The sequence below is a fragment of the Helicoverpa zea genome, chromosome 26 (assembly GCF_022581195.2).
Source record: "Helicoverpa zea isolate HzStark_Cry1AcR chromosome 26, ilHelZeax1.1, whole genome shotgun sequence".
NCBI lineage: Eukaryota > Metazoa > Arthropoda > Insecta > Lepidoptera > Noctuidae > Helicoverpa > Helicoverpa zea.
The window spans coordinates 7,525,636-7,550,633 of NC_061477.1; the positions used below are offsets into that span (position 1 = coordinate 7,525,636).

At 37.3% G+C, this 24,998-nt stretch overlaps 1 protein-coding gene across 2 annotated transcripts; it reads left to right on the forward strand.

The window, feature by feature from the left end:
- Positions 1–959: 959 nt before the first annotated feature.
- Positions 960–24,910, forward strand: LOC124643121 (homeobox protein 9-like). Of its 2 annotated transcripts, none has more exons than XM_047181984.1 (5): positions 960–1,266; positions 5,694–5,922; positions 15,268–15,354; positions 16,507–16,587; positions 22,187–24,910. In XM_047181984.1, exons 2-5 carry the CDS (start codon positions 5,694–5,696, stop codon positions 24,328–24,330), a joined length of 2,541 nt encoding a protein of 846 aa, XP_047037940.1. In that variant the 5' UTR covers positions 960–1,266; the 3' UTR covers positions 24,331–24,910. The 2 variants fall into 2 exon arrangements, with proteins under 2 accessions (XP_047037940.1, XP_047037941.1); XM_047181985.1 differs by lacking the exon at positions 960–1,266 and adding an exon at positions 4,528–5,062.
- Positions 24,911–24,998: the final 88 nt, after the last annotated feature.

Genomic DNA, 24,998 nt, shown 5'->3' on the forward strand with positions numbered 1-24,998 from the left:
TTAAACTGCAATAAAAAATATATTTATGTACCTTACGAAGTGAAACTAACATTTCCCGATTGCTTTTCCTCTAAACAATCATTGTAATACACTTTTAATTTTTTTCTCATCTAGACTAAAATACCCTATTATAGTTGACCAATTCGTCGCCTTAATTAGAACACTACTATAAAATACGATATCTAGTAGGTACATATTTAAAAATCTAAAGACGATCAAAAGCGTATTTTTCCCATCCTTAAAACGACCGTGATAGGTGCAGTTTTACCAAAAAAATCGATCCATTTTATATAGTCCAGACTGCTTAATGCTTATGTCAGATCTATTTATAAATAAGATACCAACAACATGACTAATTCATCAATTCAGAGCCTATCGGCATACCAATAGGACAAACAAATGTTTTAGCAGTTGATCAGAGACCTTTACAACAGTGAAGGTTTGGAGCTGACCTGATGATGGAGGCCAGGGAAGGTCGAGGGAACTCGACAACTGAATATGTGAACTACCTCGTGTTTGAGCTTATATTAATCGTATTGATGAGAACTTTCATCTTATGCGGATAGTGACAACTATGCTTGTCACTGAAATTTTTTTTTCCAAAATACAAAATCGATTCCCAAAAACACTGAAAAGTAAAAACAAACTATTCTTAGGTACATCCATTAGACACTGACTTCTAGGCTGATGCACCTAACAATAGTTTTTTTTTTTGTTTTTCATTAACACAAACCTTTCTGATGAAATGTACTGAAATTTGAAAGCACGCTCCCATTTCTGACGTGTTAGTAAAATACGCAGACGCGTTGCTAACTGCTATTCTCTACCTTATTCCCTTAGATATTTGGTTGTTTTTCGGTTGCATTCTTGTTGTGCTAAAGTCACTTTGAGATTTAGAAATATAGGTACATAGTATGGTCACAGGATTCGTATGATGGGAACGTCAGTCGTCGCGAAACTGCCGGCTTAAGCGTTGTGTTTCGTTAAAACTTTAATAAAAATCACTAAAATATTAACATTATTCGTTGTTATGAAACAAGAGCATCATTTTAAAGTTATATTTTTCAAGACAAAGTGACTTTTAGTACCTGCATTGAATTTAAAGTTTTGTGTATAATTTTGAATGAATTGCGATTGTATTTTTATGTCTGACCGGTATCTAAAGTTGTATGTTTACATGTGTAGGTATGTTTATATGAGTGTGCGTCTGTGATATTGACCTCCTAAACGAATGGACTGATTGGAATGCAGTTTTGTTTATAAAAGGTATTGTAAAGAGACACCATATTACTAATTGGCTATCTAAAGCTTATATAGCTACTGATTGATGATTTATTTTGGAAAAGCTCGTGGCTGACTCAAAACCGCGTGGGTCGATCGATCATAAGGTTAAGCAACGCATGGCGCGGTCGACCCTTGGATGGGTGACTCTTCGTGATCTTGCCATGACCCTATCAGACTGGAAGTCGACCCTAACATGACGATATTAAACTTCGTCAAAAGCTTGATTTTAATATAAACAGAGAGCTGTAATTTCGATCACTGGCAAAATCTTGAAAGTTATTTATAATGTCATATTGCGTAGTAAATTGCGCTGATCATTTAGTCAGTATCTGAGGTTGTTAACCTCTGTGTCAAGCTTTTGCGACGAAAAGGCTGAACATATTAGGTATATGGACTAAAAAGCATAGATAGGGGGTGCCGAGGAGATTTATTAAGAACTTCTAGCCCGATTTGAAAAATTATTTTAGCATTAATTATCCCATTTAAAGAGGAATAAGTATGTTAATTTTTGTCCAAGTGTAGGTAGTTACTGTACCTACTTCTTATATACCTAGACTAGCTTCTGCCAGCAGTTTCACCCGCATTCCGAGGGAACTTCGTCACGAGCCCGGATAAAAAGTAAAGCCTATAGCCTTCCTCGATAAATGGGCTATCTAACACTGAAAGAATTTTTCAAATCGAACCAGTAGTTCCTGAGATTAGCGCGTTCAAGCAAACAAACAAACAAACTCTTCAGGTTTATAATATCTATTAGTATAATAGATATCTTCTATAGACTCTACTATTTGGTGTTGTTCCTTTTCACGTTTTTACATAGCCGTTCGTGAAACTGTAAGTAGATACTTACTTTTAAGAGAGGTATGAGTACCTACGGAGTAAGCAAAGATACTGGGGATGCCATGAGGGAGGTAGGTCAGGCGCATTCTTGTAGGTCAATGTAACGTACGACAGGCGTGATCAATCTAGAACTAAAGAAGCGTTCAGATTCCTTGTCAAATCAAAATCAAAGTTCTTGATTTACATTTCAATTAAAAACTATTCTAGTAAAATAAAAAGTTGGAAAAATTAAAACTAAGTATCAAAAAATTCATCCGCATCGCTGTCAGCTGGGATCGTGCCCAAAAGGCTGGCTGCATTGCCACGCTGGATGGCAATGCATATCCTTTGGCCGAAGTATAGGGTAAAGGCGGGATAGATGCCGCAGTGGGATAGATGCCCCATTTTTAAAAAACCTAACTTCCCATGTTCGCGATTAAGAAACAACCGTTTAACTAGAAGCCACAAGCACCCCGTACCTAAATTAGCAACGCGCCATCGAGGGGTGAGGTCGCGTTTCGCTCGTGTGTGAATTCATCTCCTCGGCGAACTTACAGCGAGCGTAAAATTTTTAAAGGTGAGTATTTGCTGTTGTATAACTTTATAAGTAGATATTAATTCCATAATTTTTTTTATTACGTATGTATATTGTTTCATGAAGTATACATTTTGATTTAAATAGTTGCTCTATTGTACTTATTTATTAAAAAAAAATACTAGGGCATCTAACCCTGTCAAAAAGGATAGTTGCCCTGATTTTTTACGGTATAGGTGCCCCTAGGGGCATCTATCCCTCCATACACCACGTGTACCCTGAATGTATTATAAGTGCTTTGAGTTTATATTTTTTATATTTTTCATGTGTTTATGTATAGGTATTTACACTTTTTATTGATTACGAATGATTTACAGTTCAAACAGTAAAGATGAAGACAATTCACCTAAGAACAAAGTTAAGAGTTAGAAAACTAAAGGTTTGCCGGTGAAGAAGACTAAAAGAGATGGACAGGATGAGCCTAAAGATACAAATAAAAATAACTGCATAGAATGCTTTGAAAACTATGAACAAACAAAGTCTAAATCCGACTGGATTCAATGTGTAATGTGTCAGTGCTGGTTACATGAAACCTGTATACTTTTCAGAAATTTTTGCTCGAGATGTAGAAAACTTAAAGCACTGTCCGGTTAAATATTATGATGCCAAGTATATTGTGTTATTTTAGTTTTTAAGAAAGAATGATTTTTATGATTTTGCATGTTGAAACTAAATAATTAATATTTTATAATAAGGGTTTAAAATATAAAATACATTATTTTTGTTCAACAAATACTTTTAGAATTTTATTGTGTTAATTTTAATTAATCTGATAATGAATATAAAAAGATTTTAAAAACTGCAAAATACTTTTCATTTCAAATAAATTAAAGTCAAAAAATATATAAATATTATTAATATAACATACTTAAACAGTATGAAGGGCATCTATCCCGCACCGTAGGCATCTATCCTCGCTAGTATTTTCAAGGTGGGGCAACTATCCATAGGGGTAGGCATCTATCCCCAAAAATTGAGGTCTACAAAAAGCTAAAATCTGCAAAACGTGTAGTATATAGGTTCAAAAAAACAAATCACAAATAAACATAAAGGATTAAACTAGTTACATTCATAGGAGTTATTAATGTAGAACCAATATTTACTAAATTATAAGCATATTTCAAAAAGTGGGGCATCTATCCCGCCTTTACCCTAGGCCAGCCTTTTGGTGACGAGTGGACTCCACTAATCGCTTACTGATTTCTCCAAAGAATCTGTGGGCACTTGGGCCCCAAGGTCTTGATTGATTGATTGGTGATGTGATTTTATTATGAAAATAAAGTACGGATTCTAATCAAGGTGTGAGAGGGTGGAGCTAGTTACGTTCCTCGTCTCCGCTAGTTTTTGTCATCCATGGGCATACGTTAGATAGTACTAAGAAGGCAGGCAGAGGTGAACGTCTAGAAAGCACATTACCGATTACATCTTTTATCGTTTATGTTTTGCCTATGCTAAAGTAACTCATAAAAACATTATGTACCTACTTATAAGTGGGTAGCTACTTTTTAGGGTTCCGTATCCAAAGGGTAAAACGGGACCCTATTGTTTTCGCTCCTCTGTCCGTCCGTCCTTCCATACGTCTGTCACCAGACTGTCTCATGAACCGTGATAGTTAGAGCTGAAATTTTCACAGATGATGTATTATTGTTGCCGTTATAACAACAAATACTGAAAACTAGAATTAAATAAATATTTTGGGGGGCTCCCATACAACAATATACAACAATGTATAGGAGCCCCCGAAAATATTTATTATATTAACGTGATTTTTTTGTCCGTTTTATAAATAGGTATGGAACCCTTCATGCGCGAGTCCGACTCGCACTTGGCCGGTTTTTTATGCTTCCACTAGCGTTTTCACTCACTCTCTCAGGCAACTCCCCGCATACGGATAAAAAGTAGCAAATAGGCAGGATTTAAGTAACATTGTTAGATTTTTTTTAAACTGACCTGTAGGTCCCAAGTTACCTCGTTCCAACAACTGAATATATAAACAATTCTTGTGGAATTTAACAAAGTAAGTTAAGTTCTTTCGTACGTGTTTGAAACATAAACAACCGTCAACAGACCCCATTGGAGTATGCACTTGTGGTGTGGTCTATGATCACGTAGTGATTAGTCAGTATTGATAATGTTAAGATATTGATTTTGATTTTAAGCATGTAGCTTTTCCTTTGTATAAATAGCGTAGTATATTCAATAAAGGGGCACTTCTTAGTAGGTATTGGTTGCCTTGACTATACCTAGGCATGTAGTTCTGTTGTTTTATTAACACGTCTACCCTCATTAACACCTAAGGACCCGGCCTGTCGGCAGGTTGGCAAGCCCAACATCACACACTTGACTTCAGCTAAACAATCATCATAGGTAAGACTTTGCACAAATGCATTTTAAAAATAAAATACTACACTTCAAATAATTGCTCAACTACTTGAGTTCTTGTTGTTATTTAGTTTGATTTTTAACCATATTTTTATCATTAAAAACAGTCGTATCAAGATTGTTTACATTAAGTTAAGAGCCTACTTCAATATACAAGGTGTTGATTTGCATTTGTGCTATACTTCAGGAGGAGGACATAAAATACGTAAATAATCGATTGGAATTACAGTAGACGGGAAATAGCTAATATGCACTGCTTTTTTTTGTCATTGTAATGTCGTAGTGACATTACAATGATGATTGATTTCAGAAGTAATCCAATTTTATGAATGAAATTTATGAATGATCGTTGCGTATGCTTTATGTTTGCGTTTGTGTGAGGACGCAGCACGGCTTTAAGGCCAGTAACACACGCGCCAAGTTTAAATACGGCTAGATGGCATTGACGGAATTCGGAAAAAAAGAAAAACAATACCAATTTTTTTGTTGATTTGGGTCGAGAATCATTAGCATAATTACGTCCTTTAATATGGCACGCATGCAAATCAACAGCTTGTAGAATAGAATTTAAAGTTGCATGTCATAGAAAAACTGACACTTTTTTTCTGTATTTCAGATGGCCGGAAAAAAATACTTCGTAGTAACATTCTTGCAGCTACCTTATCCATACATAGAGAAATATGTGTGCGTGCCTCAAACATGGGTCACATTACAGCCTACGGCGCAAACAATTTTAGTATCATATCCCAATGAGAACCCAGCTATAACTAGGAATCGAGTGGAAAACAACGAAAAATCCAACGTCAACTGGACATCTTATAAAGCTGAAATGAAGTATATTACTGGTGAGTTACAACAAACTATTATTTAATACTTTAAAGGCAAAATCTTGTTATGTCGTGGCATTTCGTGAGCATTTCTGATGCAGAGAGCATGTTTTACGAACATTCCAAATATAAAATCTTTCCACTTTGTCAAAGGTCACTTTGTTTCGTCAAACGGCGCTCTACTACCACTAAACTCATGAGTTTTGTGAACTATCTTTTTGAAAAAATGGATGGTCGGGTACAGGTTGACGCTGTTTACACAGATTTTCAGAAGGCCTTTGACAAGGTGGATCATGCTCTACTTATGGAAAAAAATGCATTTAATGGTATACGTGGCAATTTGCTTAGATGGTTTGCTTCATATATTTTCAATAGGACTCAAAAAATGAAGACTATTATGAAGATTAGATTAAGAAAAGGTAAAAAAAACTAAAATATCTTATAAAGTTAATAAATCTACTGCTTTTGCCTCAAAACTATTTTTGGAAAATGTAAAAATGTCAAGCTCCATAAAATGAGTATTGTACGCGTCAACGAGGCGACGGAGAGGAATGCGTACCCCAGCGTTAGTCCTGCACGAATTTGTGTGGAATAGTCGAGGCACACGTACCCCACGAAGCATGAGGACCTAGGTACTGTATAATTTAAACTATTTGATAAACGAATACAGTCGTATCTATTATTGCATATACCATATAGCATCATAACACTTAGAAGAAGCCGTCTAGATTCCAAGGGATTGTTCACACCAAACGTATTGTCCGCCGCTGACTGTGAGTATACTCACAGTCGGCCTCAGTGTGAACGTCGACTCAATCTGCAGTACGCGTACTCACCAAGCCGACAATAGGCTATAGCGTACGATGCGCTACATGTGTGAACAAAAGAATACGCTCGTGTAGGTTCACACTAGATGCGTACGCTGAGCGGCCGACTATTCTACACATAAAAGAGCTCAGTATTTGAAGTTGCTCGTAGTATTTTATAAACGATCTCTGAGATCACTCGTGGTTCCCATACGATAAAACTAGTGTATTTTTTAAAAAAATCGGACGTTTACTGATATTTCAATTAAATGATGCGCATTCAGATAGTTGCCATTTGCGAAGCTCTAGAGGAAGACGAAAATAATAAAAAGAAGAGATTGTGGGTACATCCCTTAAATTTGAAGAGATGTTTTCTTGGTCAATTTCATACTTTATATTTCGAATATAGACTTTATCCAAATAAGTTCAAGAAATATTTTCGTATGACAGTAAAAACATTCGATGAGTTACTATCTTTAATACGTATAAGTTTATATAAAAGGGACACTAATTATCGACGTGCTATTCAGCCAGAAGAAAGATTGACAATTACTTTAAGGTAAGAGGAAAACAACTTGTACTGTAATCAACACTTATTTATTATAATCAAATCAATCACGTTTAAACAATTGCGAAAAGAACAATGTCAGACGTCCATAGTAACTTAGGCTCAATAAAAATATTTCATGTACAGTGAAAATTCTTACAGTTTCTTGTGTAGTTTCCCGCTGATCCCCCCAAAGGATTGTTCCCCCCAAAAAATCCCCCGTGGGCAGAAAATACCCCCAAATTTGGGGGGAATCCCCCCAATCTGGCATCACTGCGCGGCGGTGCGGACGCGGCGGAGCGGCGGTGCGTACGCGGCGGAGCGGCGCTATTCGGCAACTGCGTCCGCGTAGCCAATCCGCGTCCGCCGTGCATAGTCGCGTAGTAAAATAATCGGCTACTGAGAGTCAGCTACAACAGACGACGTAACAGCGTATAGTCGGTTCGGTGTGAACGACAATTTCAATATATATGGAAAAGCAATAAACTGCGTAACGCGCGCTCACAGTCAGCGGCGGACAATACGTTTGGTGTGAACGATGCCTAAGAACTTTATAACGTGTCAGTAATTGTTCATAGGAGGCTCTAGGACGATAACATTTAAAATTCATAGTACGTAAATACTTTTTTTGGACAATTTTACATTTGACATTTTTACTCTTTCCAAAAATAGTTTTAAGGCAAAAGCAGTAGATTTATTAACTTCATAAGATATTTTAGTTTTTTTTACCTTTTCTTAATCTAATCTTCATAATAGTCTTCATTTTTTTTTGTGATGCACACTGTATGTTTGTTTTTCTTTACTGAATTTCTTTATTAATTCGTGGACAATAGTGTGGGTTACATGTATAATAAATAACACTGTTTTGCATGCAATTATGTGTATTTGTGTAGAAAAATATGTAAACATAAGGATCTGTTTGTATTTAAGCTAAGCATATAACTGTTTTTTGTCCCAAATAAATAAAATAAAATAAAAACATTCCAAATATAAAGAAATTGAGAATGTAAACATTTTTAAACATAAATTATGTAATTTTTTGATGGATAATTGTTATTACTGTGTTAATGATTTTTTGTCAAACTAGGCAATAATTTGCAACATTAAACTTGGTTCTCTTCTCTTTTGTTTTTGTTATCTATACATATAATAAATCTGTAGAAAAGTAATTTTTGTACATTGAAGAAATTGACAAAAAAAATAGCCAGCATTTTAAAGGATAACTAACAGAACCCATTTCCATCATTTTTGTCATTTTTGTCTGTTTGTCTGTTTATCTGTTTGTTTGTTCGCGATTCACGTAAAATCTACGAATTAAATGCAGACAATGCTTATATACAAAAACTCTACGTAACTTGGGGTATTACTTAGTTTTTGTTTCATCGAAATCGATTCACTCTATCAAAAGATATGATTAATTTTGTGAATTCAAGATGTAAAATATTACGACACGCAATCTATTTGTCAAAACTGTACATTTGAATGTTGTACTTATATTAGTTGATCGGCCTATTATTAATCTTTACACAGAAAATCACACCTTTATAAGTAACTCCGGAAGAAAAAAAAAAAATGAAAATTTTGTTTAGCCAAGGTTAAAGTAGCTCCATCTGTGGTAAATAAAATACATCATCAATTTGTCAAAGGAGCGAGGTGGTAAATGACAATATTACCATACATTCTTTATAGAGGATTATTATTTCAACAGATGGAGTTGTGTATTTTCCGTAATTCACCATATTTTAACACGAAGTGTAATTTTTCGATAGACATTTCAATAGTGTTTGTCAGTTTGCCGTGCCACATCAAAATCCAACTATAATTATTACCTTGATGAAAGGAAAATTAATAGTTCTCGGCCAAATTCAAAACGGTGCCATCTAAATTATTTTTTGAACATTATGTCAAAAATGATGACTTTAGTGGAACAATTAATTATCATTTAAAGTTACAGATGGAGTTCATATCAGGATTTTTTCATAAACATAGTTTAGCTTATCTTCCACTAATGTGGTGGCCTTAAAACAAATTACTTTGAGTGAGTAGTATTAAGTAGACCTTAATTATTTTTTTCTGATGTAAAATATGTAAACTTAATCCTAGAAGAAATGAGGATCTATCTCTCGCAAGCGCTGCTAAGCGTGAGGTAGGTAATGTAGGATTCTGTAGCTGTAGCTTTAAAAACAAGCCCAGATACAAAGTGCAGATAAGAAATGGGAGCTTTCTCGATTTAATACCATACACACGTAAAATGCTTTATGCGTCCGAAAACGTACAAATTACGCGCCGCATACCAGAGACATGTTTACTTTCAACTTCTGATCGCAAATACACTGTTCACGATCACGAACAGTCTCAGTAAGAGCCGAGCCAAGTCTAAAAAAACACCTTTTATATAAAACTACGTTTGTTGTCATTTAATCACAAAGACAGAATTGTTCTCTGTTGCAAATCCTATCCACCTATATCCTATCCTAATCCAGAATGCATTACAGGTGTGCATTGCACAAAAACCAATGGTATCCTATTCGAGAAGTCAAAAGAGTTGACCTGCCAACGTCAGCTTCTGCGCTAAGCAAGTGTTCTTAATAGTACCATCAGAATTTCATTCATCGTTGAATGAGGTGAATAAATTTTCAGAAACCACAATAACAGTACCTGGGAGCCAAAGCGTATGATCGCTTCATAGAGCTCTGATTGGCCCCAGGTGACCAAGTCAGGTCTGATTTGTTCGTTCATCAGATCTTTGAAAGTGTTTCGATGGATACTTACTGTCGTCCTGTTTACGTGTGACACAAAATATGGTACATAATTCGCAAGTCGTCCTCCGCAAGAGCGAAATTTTCCCGGTGTGCGGTAGTGACGCACAGTATACAACATTTATGTTTCTTTTGATTTGCTGGCTCCACCAAGAAATGGCAAATTGCGAGCGTACATTTTGAAAATCTTGGCAAAACTGCAGGTTTCAAGTACGAACACATGAAGTGGACTCGCACAGATACGTACATTTTGCCTATTCGTGAACTAATGCAAACATTTCGGTGGAGTCCCGGCTTAGGCCACCACATTAGGCGTGCGCGATCCTCGGGCGTGTGAGTAGCGCGGGCGCCGCGCGTGCGTCGCGAGCGCGTTGCGTGAGCGTCGCGTTTTGCTGCCCTGCGGCATTTGCAGCGCGCTCGCGGCGCGCACGCGCCGCTCTCCTTGACGTTTAACTGCTAAGGCGTTTAGCGGGCGGCGGGGATAGCGGGCGAAGGGGTAAGAACGCAACTCGAGCGCCGCGTGCTCGCCGCGAGCGCGTCGCTTGCACTCTTCACACATGCCGCAGGGCAGCAAAACGCGACGTTTACGCAGCGCGCTCGCGACGCCCGCGCTACTCACACGCCCGAGGATCGCGCACGCCTAATGTGGGGTCAACCTTACCATAGTGAGTAAGTGAAACTATCCTACCCTATGCGCCTGCTGATGATGATGACTCATTTTATCATCCATCCAGCTATTCCCCAACTATGTTGGTGTTGGCTTCCAGTCACCGAATCTGTTTGAGTACTTACCAATATTTTGCTTGGAGCGACTACCTATCTACCTATCTTCAATCCAGTCAACTACACAAGACGATATCCATGGTAAGACTGACAGACTTTCTGGCTTCTGGTTAGTCGCAGCAGCTGCAGAAAATGTACAAATGACAGCTTTGTCAGACTCAAAGCATATAGACATAGATTATAGCTGTTTCCTGTGAAAATTACTTACGCACCATACGTAATAATTTTCCAAATTGGCTGACTAGATCCAGAGATATTCACAACGTCACAAACTTTACTTCTTTTGTTTAGATAAATGGTCACATCCACAACACAACCTTGATCAATGAATCTATGCGACTGCTAAGTGCTAATCCTTATTATACTGTCACGTGAAAGAATGCACCTACGGGATAAGTAGTATTTTGACTATTCTATATTGCCCACGCAGACGAAGTTGCGGGCAACAGCTAGTTGTGTAATATTAGTTGTGTTTGTATTTTTTTTCCTTTTTCTATTTGTATGCCCTGTGTGGCAGATCACGGCATGAACATATTATTATATTTAAGACCTATGATTGTACCTGTGTATCACAAATAAATTATTTGATTTGATACGAGATGATGCACAGTTGCAAGTCACTGTTGTCATGCGTTTATTTACCACGACATTTGAAGATTGCATGCATCCTACAACAACAGTTGTTAAAGATTTCCTGTTCAGAGATACTTAGTTATGAATGTTCAAAGCTTTTTATCAGACTAGTATCTACCTAGTTCCTGAGATTAGCGCGTTCAAGCAATCAAAGAAACAAACTCTTCAGCTTTATAATATAAGTAAGGATATGATAAATTCTCTTACTTAATTAATAAATAACTATTAATAATCTTTGTTGCTTTTTTACTGAAGTAGTTTTTAGGGTTCCGTACCCAAAGGGTAAAACGGGACCCTATTGTTTTGGCTCCTCTGTCCGTCCGTCCGTCCGTCCGTCTGTCACCAGGCTGTATCTCATGAACCGTGATAGTTAGAGAGCTGAAATTTTCACAGATGATGTATTTTTGTTGCCGCTATAACAAAAAATACTGAAAACTAGAATTAAATAAATATTTTGGGGATATATACAAGAAAAGTGATTTTTTGTCCGATTTATAAATAATGGTACGGAACCCTTCGTGCGCGAGTCCGATTCGCACTTGGCCGGATTTTTTTTCGACTCCTGGCGACTACAGAAGCATCCACGGTTTGAAAAACACTGGTATAGATTTTCCGACTAGATTAGATTTTTGATTATATTAGATAGATTAGATTTTTGTGCTTATGACTTGCAGTTTACGCAGACACAATGTCTCACTATATCTATGTTTTCTACTACAATTATGTTATATGAAGCGTCTGTCTGTCTGACCTCATCCCATTTTCTGGGGAAAACGGGGGGATCGATACGATTTGCGAATGTCAGCTAGGACGAAACGTTTAATAAGCTTTCTGAACACGAAACAATCTTAGGACGCGTTTCACGTGCATGAAGCTGGAGCAAGTTAACATGCGCAAGTGACAAGAGCACGCGAGTGGGTAGCTTTGGTACATACGCGAGTCGCTGGACCCGCACGTTTTAAAATGCATGTAACCTGCGCATGTGCCTCAACCTGTGGGGAAACCATCCCGTGCTCCGATAAAATAAAACCTTTATAACCCGGGTTTATGTAGCTTTCCTACAGTGAAAGAATTTTTCATATCAGTTCAGTAGCAGTTTCGGACACGGGTTAAATGATTACATTAGAGGAAGTCTGAAAGTAGCACAGAACAGGTGAAAAGTAGAAGATTGTCATGGTATGGGCATGTAATGAGGAGGGATGAGGGAAGTGTGTGCTAAGTATGAATGTAGATGGATGGAGAGGAAGAGGAAGACCTAAGAAAAGATGGATGGATTGCCTGGAAGGGAGTGAGTGTCAGTATGACGATTGACAGGGAAAAATGGAAGAGGAAGACATGTTGCGCCGATCCCAAATAAAATTGGGAACAGGGCAGGAGGAACAAGAAGACAACAAAGTCGCTTTCGCCCTATTTCTCTATGTATGCTTAAATCTATAAAACTTTGAAGAGGAAGGTTTATGATATAATAATAACTTACTTACATTAAATAGTGGAGAAATGCTTTATTAAGTATCAGCATTGCACCCGTGGCGGGTCGCTTATGTTACCATAGATTGAATGGGGGGGGAGATAATGCTCTAATTCTGCGCAAGTATGCTTTTCTTTTCGTTTGTTCTAAACACACCCTTATTACGTAGACAGATTGATCGCCAGTGTGGCTAGGTCACGGCTAGACACACCGAAACGTTACGTCATTGACGTTTTATATATTACTAGCTTCTGCCAGCGGTTTCACCCGCATCCCGTGGGAACTACTTCCCGTCAAGGGATAAAAATTAGCCTATAGCCTTCTTCGATAAATGGGCTATCTAACACTGAAAGAAATTTTCAAATCGGACCAGTAGTTCCTGACATTAGCGCGTTCAAACAAACAAACTCTTCAGCTTTATAATATTAGCATAGACTAGCGACCCGCTCCGGCTTCGCACGGGATAACAGTATTCCTCTACTATTTAATGTACCTATGTTATTATACATATTAAACCTTCCTCTTTAATCACCCTATCTATTAAAAAAAAACCGTATGAAAATCGGTTGCGTAGTTTTTAAAATTTAAGCGTCAAAGCGACGTCAGTCGTCACAGCACTTAATGCCTCCCAATTTTATATAGCACTTCATCAACGTTGGTAGAAAAAATACGATCTGAATTTACTTTCAGGCAGAGCTTATAAAGTAGCTTTTTTTTCTTTTAACGACGTCATAAATCATCAAATGACCCCTCCCGCTGTGGGTTAGCAGCGGTGAGGGAGTGTCAGACTCTTACTGACTAAAAACCGTCGTGTTCCGTCATAGGCCTTTTGTGTACCAGGGCCGCGGTATCTCTTTCGAACAACCCGCAGCCCGCTTATAAAGTAGCTGCTGTCAGTTTCACACTATTTCCGAGGGAACTTCTTCCTGCACCTGGGTGAAAAGTAGCTAACATTTTATAATGATATATAAGCTATATTGCTGCTAAGTTTCATTCAAATCCATCCAGTATTTTTTGTGTGAAATAGGAACAAAGATCCGTAATTACTTTATTTATTTACGGGTGCTAATTAAACAGGCTTCTTTTTAATATCATTATTCGCCCCCCAAAATGTATGTTGCCTTCTAAATTACTAAGTCAGCCACAATTAGTAATCAGTCGAGAATCTAAATAATACTATCTTAGCCACTACATCTTCCACTCTAAATACAACTCAGCATGATGGTTATTTTTTTGCATCTAAATTTGTAGCATGCAGTGACATCATAAAAATATTTATTTAGCTTCTAATTTTTTAACTCGTACCTACTGAGTTTTTTGTTTAAAATATAGGTAACACATCCCATATTAATTGACTTTATTAAGGGTTTACCAACAGCCTCCGTGTAGTTAAAGCTTAGAGTATAAATTCAGTTATGACCAGGACTTACACAGTCGCCAATTACAGGTTAACCTACAAACACAAAATAAATGATAGAAAAGTAAACTAGAAAATACAATATACAAACCAACAAAATTACAAACATTCGTGTTTATTATATAAGTAAAGATAAAAACCGGCAAAGTGCGAGTCGGACTCGCGCACGAAGGGTTCCGTACCATTTATAAAACGGACAAAAAAATACTTTTGTTGTATGGGAGCCCCCCAAAATATTTATTTTATTCTACTTTTTACTGAAAAAGTCGTGGTGGCCTAGTGGGCAAAGAACCAACAGGTCAGGCCAATGCAACTTTTCTAAGTTTGTATGTACTTTCTAAGTATATCTTAGACACCAATGACTGTGTTTCGGATGGCACGTTAAACTGTAGGTCCCGGCTGTCAGTGAACATCCTTGGCAGTCGTTACGGGTAATCAGAAGCCAGTAAGTCTGAAACCAGTCTAACCAAGGGGTATTGGGTTGCCCGGGTAACTGGGTTGAGGGGGTCAGATAGGGCAGGCGCTCCTTGTAAAACACTGGTACTCAGCTACATCCGGTTAGACTGGAAGCCGACCCCAACATAGTTTGGGAAAAAGGCTCGGAAGATGATGAATTCTACTTTTCACTATTTGTTGTTATAGCGGAAGTACAACATCTGTGAAAATGTCAGCTCTCTAACTATAACGGTTAATGAGATACAGTCTGGTGACAGACGGACGGACGGACAGAGGAGCGAAAACAAAAGGGTCCCGTTTTACCCTTTTGGGTATGGAACCCTAATAGGCCTTCAATTCTATAGTACTACAATATGGTTTTTATCAATAGAGGAGATTCTTCTCCATAAGACCCATGCCTTGCAACTAAGCACCGACCTACTGAAGTTTTGTAAGAACCTGAAAACTAATAAAAACTTTTACAAATTTGAAATAAAAACTTTTCACATTGACAGATGAATACGATGATGCAGACACTTGGATTGCCACCATGTATGATGATGGGGTCATGGGCTCCAATGCCAGCAGCACTCCGGGACAATGTGAGTAATTCCTACCATTGTTCCAATGGGTAGCTGTGTCTTGTCGAAGGAGAAGAAGCAATGACCCGGTTCTCCTAATTTTACTTAAGCGACATACGATTCACATTCGACTGACATCCAATCACGACACACGATTGAAGCGTATGTGGCATTCCGCTATTTTTTCTTTGAAATAAACGTTTTTATCCTTTTTGTGTCATTTAATAATGAATCATTTTGTCTGCAAATGATTTACGATTGTAGAGCAAACTGTCGTATAGACCAAAATCACCAAAATAGCAGACCAATCGCAAACCAATCGAATGTCGTTGGAATACGATTGGTCTTATTTTAGTAGCAGAATGCCCGATATGGTTAAAACTGCTATTTCGGTCATATAGCGATTCAATTTCTATTCGATTTTGACATTATTAACTTAGGAGAATCGGGCCCCTAGTCAACCTACTCGAATTTGTAAAATATTGCCAATCAAACATCAACCTTTCACTATTTTGATAAGGTTACAAATCTGTTGAAGAAATTAGTGACAGATTGAGGCATGTTGATATGCTGTCACCTCTACTTTCATGATATGTGTACCGAAATGAAATGAAATCGTTTATTTTTGCAAGTTGGACATAACATCACTTTTACACGTCATTTTAAGAACGCTTGGGTCGGCAATTCTAACTGACTGATCCCTGAGAAGAAACGCCGAAACAAACTCAAGGGACATAGTTTCTTTTAAAGTCCAAACATGTTATAAATCAAATAATAGATATTATGTGTGAGTGTCACCATGTACGTGAATAGGAGTAAAACCGCGTTAAATAGCTAGTGATTCAAGCCAGAGCAAGGGCAATGCCAATATATTATCAGACTTATGATACGAAACAAACTTGTAACAATACTGTTAATTTACCTTTGATTGGAATAAATTGTATAATCATAGACAACGCACACGCTTTAGACAGAGAGAGTGCTACTATCGATTGCCATCTTTTTCCTGTAGAACTTTTATATGCTTCCAGGAAAAATGGATAAAACTGGCCAAGCACGAGTCGGACTCTTGAACAAAGGGTTCCGCATCACTATCTACAATACAGCCAAAATGTTTGTTGTATGGGAGCCCGCTAAAATATTTATTTTATTCTAGTTTTCTTTACTTTTCAGCTTCGACTGCCAATGAAACCGGTCACGTCTCCCTGTGGAACAATAATTTATCTAACGAATGTCTACAAACAAATACTCAAGGTAATATAATACATATTATGTACATTTATTTGACTAATGTACTTTTTATCCATGTGCTCGAGGTAGTTTCCTCGGGACGAGTATAAAAAAACTGACAGAAGCCAATGAAAAATCTACAAAAACGAAGTCTCATCATCCTCCGAGCCTTTTTCCCAACCATGTTTGGGTCGGCTTTCAGTCTAACCGGATTCAGCTGAGTACCAGTGCTTTACAAGGAGCGACTGCCTATCTGACCTCCTCAACCCAGTTACCCGGGCAACCCGATACCCCTTGGTTAGACTGATGTCAGACTTACTGGCTTCTGACTACCCGCAAACGACTGCCAAGGGTGTTCAATGACAGCCGGGACCTACAGTTTAACGTGCCACCCGAAACACATCCAATGGTGTCTAAGATTTACTTAGAAAGTAAGTACATACAATCTTAGAAAAGTTGCATTGGTACTTGCCTGGCCTGGGATCGAACCTGCGCCCTGATACTTGAGAGGTTGGTCTTTTACCCACTAGGCCACCACGACTTTTTTTTTAAAAAAAACGAAGTCTACAAAGTATGTTTTCATTTCTGCCTTAAAAATCTGAATTTCAATGGGGTGATTTAAATCAATTTGAATTTCAGCGTCTGTGAATTCAATGAATATGGTGATCACTTGTTTTGAAATGACGTCACTGTTTATTATTGAAATAAAAAAACTTCACTTTTGCAGAAGACAAAGTATACTCTGATAAGGCCCAGCCCACACCGCTGGAAGCGCGTCGGAGCGCATTTTAAGACAACAATTTAATATAAACCTTAACTACCTTGAAATACGGTTATTTTGTTGAGAAACTTTTCTAAGTTTGTATGTACTTTCTAAATACATATATCTTAGACACCAATGACTGTGCTGTCATTGAACATCCTTGGCAGTCGTTACGGGTCGTCAGAAGCCAGTAAGTCTGACACCAGTCTTACCAAGGGGTATTGGGTTGCTCGGGTTAATGGGTTGATGACGTCAGATAGGTAGTCGCTCCTTGTAAAACATTGGTAGTCAGCTGTATCCGGTTAGACTGGAAGCCGACCCGAAAATAGTTGGAAAGAAGACTCGGGAGATGGGATTGTCTTGAAGAGCGCGTGGCTATCAGTTGCAAGGATCGATAGGTCATAAGATAATGGGGGCTACCGGTTTTTGTTTCACCAGATGGCGCAACTGTAGCGTGTGTAGTCACTCAACTTGTTTACTTCACTATCACTCATGGTCTTTTTTTTTTTTTTTTTTTTTTTTTTTTTTTTTTTTTTGTGAATGGCATCTCGCAGTTCAGCCTAGGAGGCTGTTTACTGCTTAACCGGACAAATCCCTGTGGATGCCTAGAGCTTAAGGCCTCCAGCCAGGGGCTAAAAAGCTTACAAACTAAGCGACTGCGCTAAGGGCACCCCCTGTGGGGTACGAGCCTCGGCTTAGGGCGTCGCTGACTACAGCAAAGGGACAGGCTGGATCATGATTTAGCCCTAGTGCGCACAGTGCGGCCGTATTTATAGGAGTGCGGCCGTATTTATAGGCGTCGTGCCACGTGTTTACAATTTTTAGGTTATTTGTAATTTTAACATAGAAAAGTAATTACATCATGTGTTAATGCTTATTTTACATCTAAATGACCATAACTAAACAACTTATTGAACAAAAAGGTTATACAAAGGTTTTAACATAAATGTTTAAACATTTGAAATTGTAATAATCAAATAACTGTCTTAATTGCGCCGATATATACATTAGATGATTATATTAAATCATATTTAATACAATAGAACTCTAGTGTGAACGTATTGGCGATGCCACAGTATTGCGCAGTGCCGTTTTGCTCGAAAAAGAAAGGCGGTCATAAGTTTCCGAAAGATAAAAGTGTGTCAAAGCTGTGACATTTACAGTTCCGTAAACTATATTTGCCATAATTAATCTAAAGTATTTGTTTAATATTCGCAATATTAATTTATTAATTTAAAAAAAACAGTGACATTTGACGTTTGGAAGACCTCACGCTACACAAGCGCCTCTAGCGGTGATTTCATACGCGGTAGCCCTCATTGCCGTCGTGGTGTCAGTCCATCGATAGTAGACCATTCTTTCATAACGAGTTTCTCCGAATTTCGGAAAGCACGATCAATTAATCAACTGTCAATTAATTGAACACCTATGAAAGTACTAATCGGTTCAGTATTTGTGGCCTGAAACCCCAACAGACAGACTTATTTTTACTTTTAAATCATTACACAGTAACAGCCAGTTTCTTCATCAAAAGTTAAATTCAAAGTAAAAGTCAAAGTAATGTCTAAAGTAAAAGTAACGGTTAAATTCAATTTTGCTGTCACTTTAGCCTTGAAAATACGAATTTGACCGTTACTTTTACTTTAGACATTACTTTAACTTTTGATGAAGAAACTGGCCGTAAGTCAGTAATAATTTACTTTGCCATTTCAACGTTTCATAGAAGCAAGTGAAACCAGAAAACTTGGTATATATTCCTATGCCAAGAAAAACAAATGTTATATACTTATAAAGTTCCTATTTTCTTTATGCAATATCGTTTATGACTTTTAAGAAAAATTATAGTGTTTGTTTTTAGACGAGACGCTCAATTTGGCAAATATCCAACGAGCACTTTTGCATTTTATTTGAATGTTCACATTTATACTTTAATCTATACTAATACATATTATAAAGCTGAAGAGTTTGTTTGTTTGTTTGAACGCGCTAATCTCAGCAACTACTGGTCCGATTTGAAAAATTATTTCAGCTTTAGATAGCCCCTTTATCGAGCAAGGCTATAGGCTACTTTTTTATCCGGGTTCTTTCAGATTTTCTAACGGGATGCGGGTGTAACCGCCGGCAGATGCTGGCAATATATAAACTGGCTGACCGTTCGGTTTCACCCGCATTGATGATAAAAAGTGGCCGATGTGAGCTTTTGAGTGGGTCCTTTAGTTGTGTAAAAGTACAACGTCAGTTGCTCAAAGCTTCATTAAAGATAAAGCTTCATTAAATCTTCCTATTACTAACACTTTTTATCTTGTTGACAAAGAAAGAGTCAGCAATAGATTTAAAGAAGCTTTAACTTTAATGTAGCTTTGTGCAACTGACGGACAAACAGTTGCTACCGTATTTAATTAAGATATTTCGATCAAGGATTCAAATGTTTTATGTACCTAGGTATTTAATTCAGGAAAGCATACAGGGTGGGCACTGAAGTTCGGCTGTATTTTTAGTTTAGTCAACAAACGTCTTCAGGGACATATCATTTTGCCAATGTATATGTCACCGTAAGATTACAAACATCGTTAGATTACAATCTATCTCGAGAGATTGTAAACTGTCGAATTATTGTGAACCGTAACATCTGATAGCAATTTAACGCATTATTTTTCGCTATATTATAATCTATCGATGAGAAATTGTCAAATTGTCAACTGTCCGAAAGCTCTCCCTGATTGGTCAGTCTTTTTGTAAGATCGACCAATCACGACCAGCCGTTCTGTTCCCATGGAGTTCCCGTATACTTTTATATAACTAATTCTAAAGATATAAGTTATTTTCAACAGGAAATCAATTTATAATCACGAAAACACAGTTGTTTACACAATCGACAACAAACGAAATAAACAAACAAAATGGCGGGAGCGGCGGGGGCACATTACGTTCTACCAATCAGGGCGCAAGATGCATTCCGTTCTACGCCAGTTGACAATTTGACCGCTTTACATTGATAGATTATAATATAGCGAAAAATAATACGTTAAATTGTAATCAGATGTTACGGTTCACAATAATTCGACAGTTTGCAATCTCTCGAGATAGATTGTAATCTAACGATGTTTGTAATCTTACGGTAACATATATAATGTTTGTCATGCAACTGGGTCGTTGCCTTATTAACTTTCAAGGTCAACATCTATTACACATGCGAGATTCTAAACTACATCTATCCAACTTCTATACTACATATACCTTGTTTATTTGTTTGCTTAATTTTAACCAGTCTAACCAAAGGGTATTGGGTTGCCCGGGTAACTGGGTTGAGGAGGTCAGATTGGCAGTCGCTTCTTGTAAAGCACTGGTACTCAGCTGCATCCGGTTAGACTGGAAGCCGACCCCAACATAGTTGGGAAAAAGGCTCGGAGGATGATGATTTGTTTGTTTCATACCACGGAATAAAGATAGATGAGCGAAGATCTGAATGAGGCTCAATCCTTCTCCGTGTGAGAAGAGGCCTGGGACCTGGGACGATAGAAAAAAAAGGCTGTAACTGAGCGAAGATACATAAGGAAGGTAGATACGTACGTTAGGCGCGATCATTGACTAGAACGGAAGAGACGTTTAGGTTTCTTTTCAAATCATATAGGTAATCATAATTTGATAGATTAGTCTTAATAAAGTCATATATAAATGGCATCAAAAAATTGCTCCTCGTCGCTGTCACTGGGTAATGTACCCAAAATTGATATGTGCCATCTATCGTAATAGCGTGCCCTACCTAGGCGTAAGTTTACTAAGGTATGTTGTGTGCTAATACCAACCTAACACACAGACACGTGTTGCTGGGGAGTTTGTTGCGCCACTTCTTCTTCCCAGCAAAAACATAGGAAGTGGTGAAGGGCGAACGTTTTGGGGGCTGTCTTTTGTTTTTGTTTTTGACGTTCGAAAAGTGCTGATATATCAGCCTAATTTGAATAAACGTTTTTGAGTTTGAATAGTACAACTCGATGACATTTCAGAAACTGGGATCACAATGTACTTACCCTGGCAAATGCTTGCTACGAAAATCTATTTGAAAATTAGTGTACTTTAATATTAATAGTCGTTAGAATATTGATTACTTATAATAGTTTCATTACTAATATCTCTGTCTGTCGTGCTTTCACGCCACAATTACCTACAGAACTAATCTTGATAAAAGGCATACCTACACAAATAATCTACAACCTAAAAATACACAAAGAAATCTTACTCTTTTAGTCGAAACCCTTAGTTTTTAAAACTATTATTGTTATTTTATACATTTTTGCCACCATTTTAGATTTAGGTCACGTCATTTTTTTTTTCGTATTCTATTCAGCGTTCCCTTTCAATTAATATCGTGGGGGTGCATTTCAAATATCGAATCCGCCATCTTGGAGAGGCCGCCATATTGGATGTAATGACGTTTCTTAGCTAGACAAGTATTGTCACCAAAACTCAGAATGTGCACAAATTTCGTCCTAATCGAAAACCGGGAAGTGGGTCAAATTAAAATTTTAAGATTCCGTTACATATGTACATACATACATACAGCCCAAGCTTATATAAGCGTGTTAGAAAGGTCAGAGACTTTTTATCCGGAAGCGGGAAGTAGTTCAAAAGGACGCGAATGGAACCGCGGGTTACAGCTAGTTGGATATGTGTCTTCTCATACAGATTGAATGAGCATTACTCATGCTTGAGATTTGTCGATTTTCACCACTAGTCCATTTCGGCCAAGATTCACATACAAAGTCAGATTGATGCTTTCTAGATTCCCCGTTCCGATCTCAAGTTGAAGGCCCTATAACCATGACATATTAATTTTATTTAGTCTTATTTGTTTTATTTCAGACCCATCAACATCAGATCCAACCAATGATCATCAGGGAAAACTTAAAGAAAACCCTTTAAATAATGATTACCCACCAAAATCAACACTCAAAAGAAAACTTTCAGCAAATGGAATGGACGAAAATGACGTTAAATTACTGAAAACTATTAAGACTGAACCTCTTGATGAAAACGATAATTATTCAAGCAATGCCTTAGAAAATAAGGAAACTTATGTAAATAGACATCAAGAAAGAGTATCACCAATACTTATGGACGACATAAATAATATCATAGATATGAGTGATAACAATAATAAGAATTACTCTTCAAGTATCAATAAAACACTCTTGAATCCCCTAGCGAATGGTGAACTAGCTAAACTTCTCTTAGATATACCTGGGAATAAAACTGTTGATGTTTCGAACAACTCTTTAGAAAGTTCCAGTCAGAAACATGAGTCTGAATGTTTAGAATTTACAATCAAGGAAGGGCCAAAATCTCCTATACTGATTGATGTGAGTGATGGAGAAGAAGGGGTAAATTCTAGAAGTAAAGAAGAAGGTGATAAAAATAATATCAATGAAATACCTGCAACCCAAGCTGATACAGTAACTTCAATACAATCTGAAAAAACTGTGAATGAATTCACCAAATCAAAAGATCCTGATCACAACTTACCTCACAACGATAAAGAAAATAAAATAGGAAGACCTTCTGACTGTGAACAAAATAAAAACACTCAACAAGCGGATGAAAAAATTACTGACACGCAAAGATTGATTAACGCAACTGTGACACATGGAATCTTGAAGGAAAAACCTCACAAAACTCCTGAAAATTATAAAGCATCAATGCAAAATTCTAATCCATATCCATTAAACACTGACAAATCAAATAAAGACCCGAAAATCTATGTACCTGCGCAAGATCCTAAATTTAATCCTGAAAATACTTTGAGATCTTTAATTCAACACACACCGACTGTATCAAATGAACCTTTTAAGCTACCACAAGAGTCACTTGAAGACGTGAACTCATCAGCTTTCAAAGTCCTCGTTCAAAAAGATGAGCATCTGAACAGAATTATCATCACAAGATCTGAAGAACCTGAATTAAAGAAATTCAAGAAATCGAACAATGAAAGAGTACAGGGAAAAAATACTGCGCAAAATAAGCCTAGCAACACATTGCCTGTTGAAACACCTTCAAATACATTAGTACCGGCACAAAATCCTCTTAATGCTTTACCGAGTCCCACGCAACGATTCCCAAATTCAGATAATCAAGAAGTTCAGATAACAAGACATTTAAATGTACAGGCTCCACCTCGCAACCACTATCCACAAAATTCCCAACATATGTATGAAACGTTTCATCGATTTGGACATGATAGATTGCCAGAAACGATAGAGCGAGCAGGTGAGGACAGGCAACAAAACATTGCGAAGCCTAATAAACCCTATGAGCCGGCTAAGGCTGCAAACCCTAAGCCACAAGCTGAACGTGCCACAAATGGACCAAAAATCAAAGGCTACCTCTTAGAAGATCCACGTACAGGTCAAGTCTTTATCCATCCTACGGCGCCTCAGAATAACATTGAACAAAGACCTGAATACCACAGTGCAGGGAAAAATAAAAACGCAGAAAAACATAAACCAACACCAGCAAATCAAGCCAGTCAAATGCGACCTCAACGTCAGGACAATCAATTTGTTAGGCCTACTGGTGGAACTTATTACCCTGCTAATCTATCTGAAAGGCTTTCACAGCCTACGGATATGCATGGTAGTAATCCAAGACCGCAAATTAATTCGCAAAATCCATCCAGTGTACCGAATTCTTTTCAGCCACCAAATTACTTTGATCCCTATTTTCAAGGGAGACGATATTCGCCAGCTTGTCAAGACTCTAATTACCAAGATTCGAGGATGCAGCAACCACCGATAGTGAGACCAGGACTTAGTGAGATAAGACCAATGGCACCTCCGAATGTTAACATGGGTTATCAGAACTGCCCTCCAATGAGAAGTTTTCTTGATGATAGGTTGTCTTCTAACCCTTCGATACGACCTAACAGTTCATACGAAGCGCGAATGGAAGAATGGTTCAGGTCATTGTCACAAAAGTTAGACTTCATTTATGCGAAACTGTCGAAAATGTGAAACAAATATGTACAGTATTACTTGATAGTGATAAGTATTGTACAATAAGTAATAGACATTTTGTATTGTGCTGCGTTTTGGTCTTTACAGTTTTACGCTTATGAAACGTGAACTACCTCAGTGAAAAAAATTGAAAATACCATAAGAATAACAGAATTAAACTACCTCTCGGACACAAGCGGACTAATGCGTGTTTTGTATGACAAACGTTTGAATTGTCATAAGGTTGTCGCAACCACGCGTTGTCGCGATCTATGGACGCCAAATATTTTGATATCCAAACAAGTTTAATTTGTATAAATTTAAAACATACAAAAAAATAAGAAAACAATTAAGAATCTTCGTATTGATGTAATTTTCCCTTCACTTTAAATTTCTTTAAAAAAAAAACAGGGCAGAAAGATGGAGGTAACAAAAATATTCGAAATTATTAAATAATAAATTTTGTTTTTACTCAAAAGACTGCATTCAATGTTACTGTAAGTTTACCTTACGAATGATACATATGTATTATATTTTAATAAGTTACTTGACTAGTTGTTGAAATAAAACTGATTAAATAAAGTGCCTCTTTAGATAACCTTTGCTATTATTGTGTTCTTGGAAATACCGTGAAATACGATTACACTGTAAATTATATTATATTATATCGTGAAATTGCTTATCCA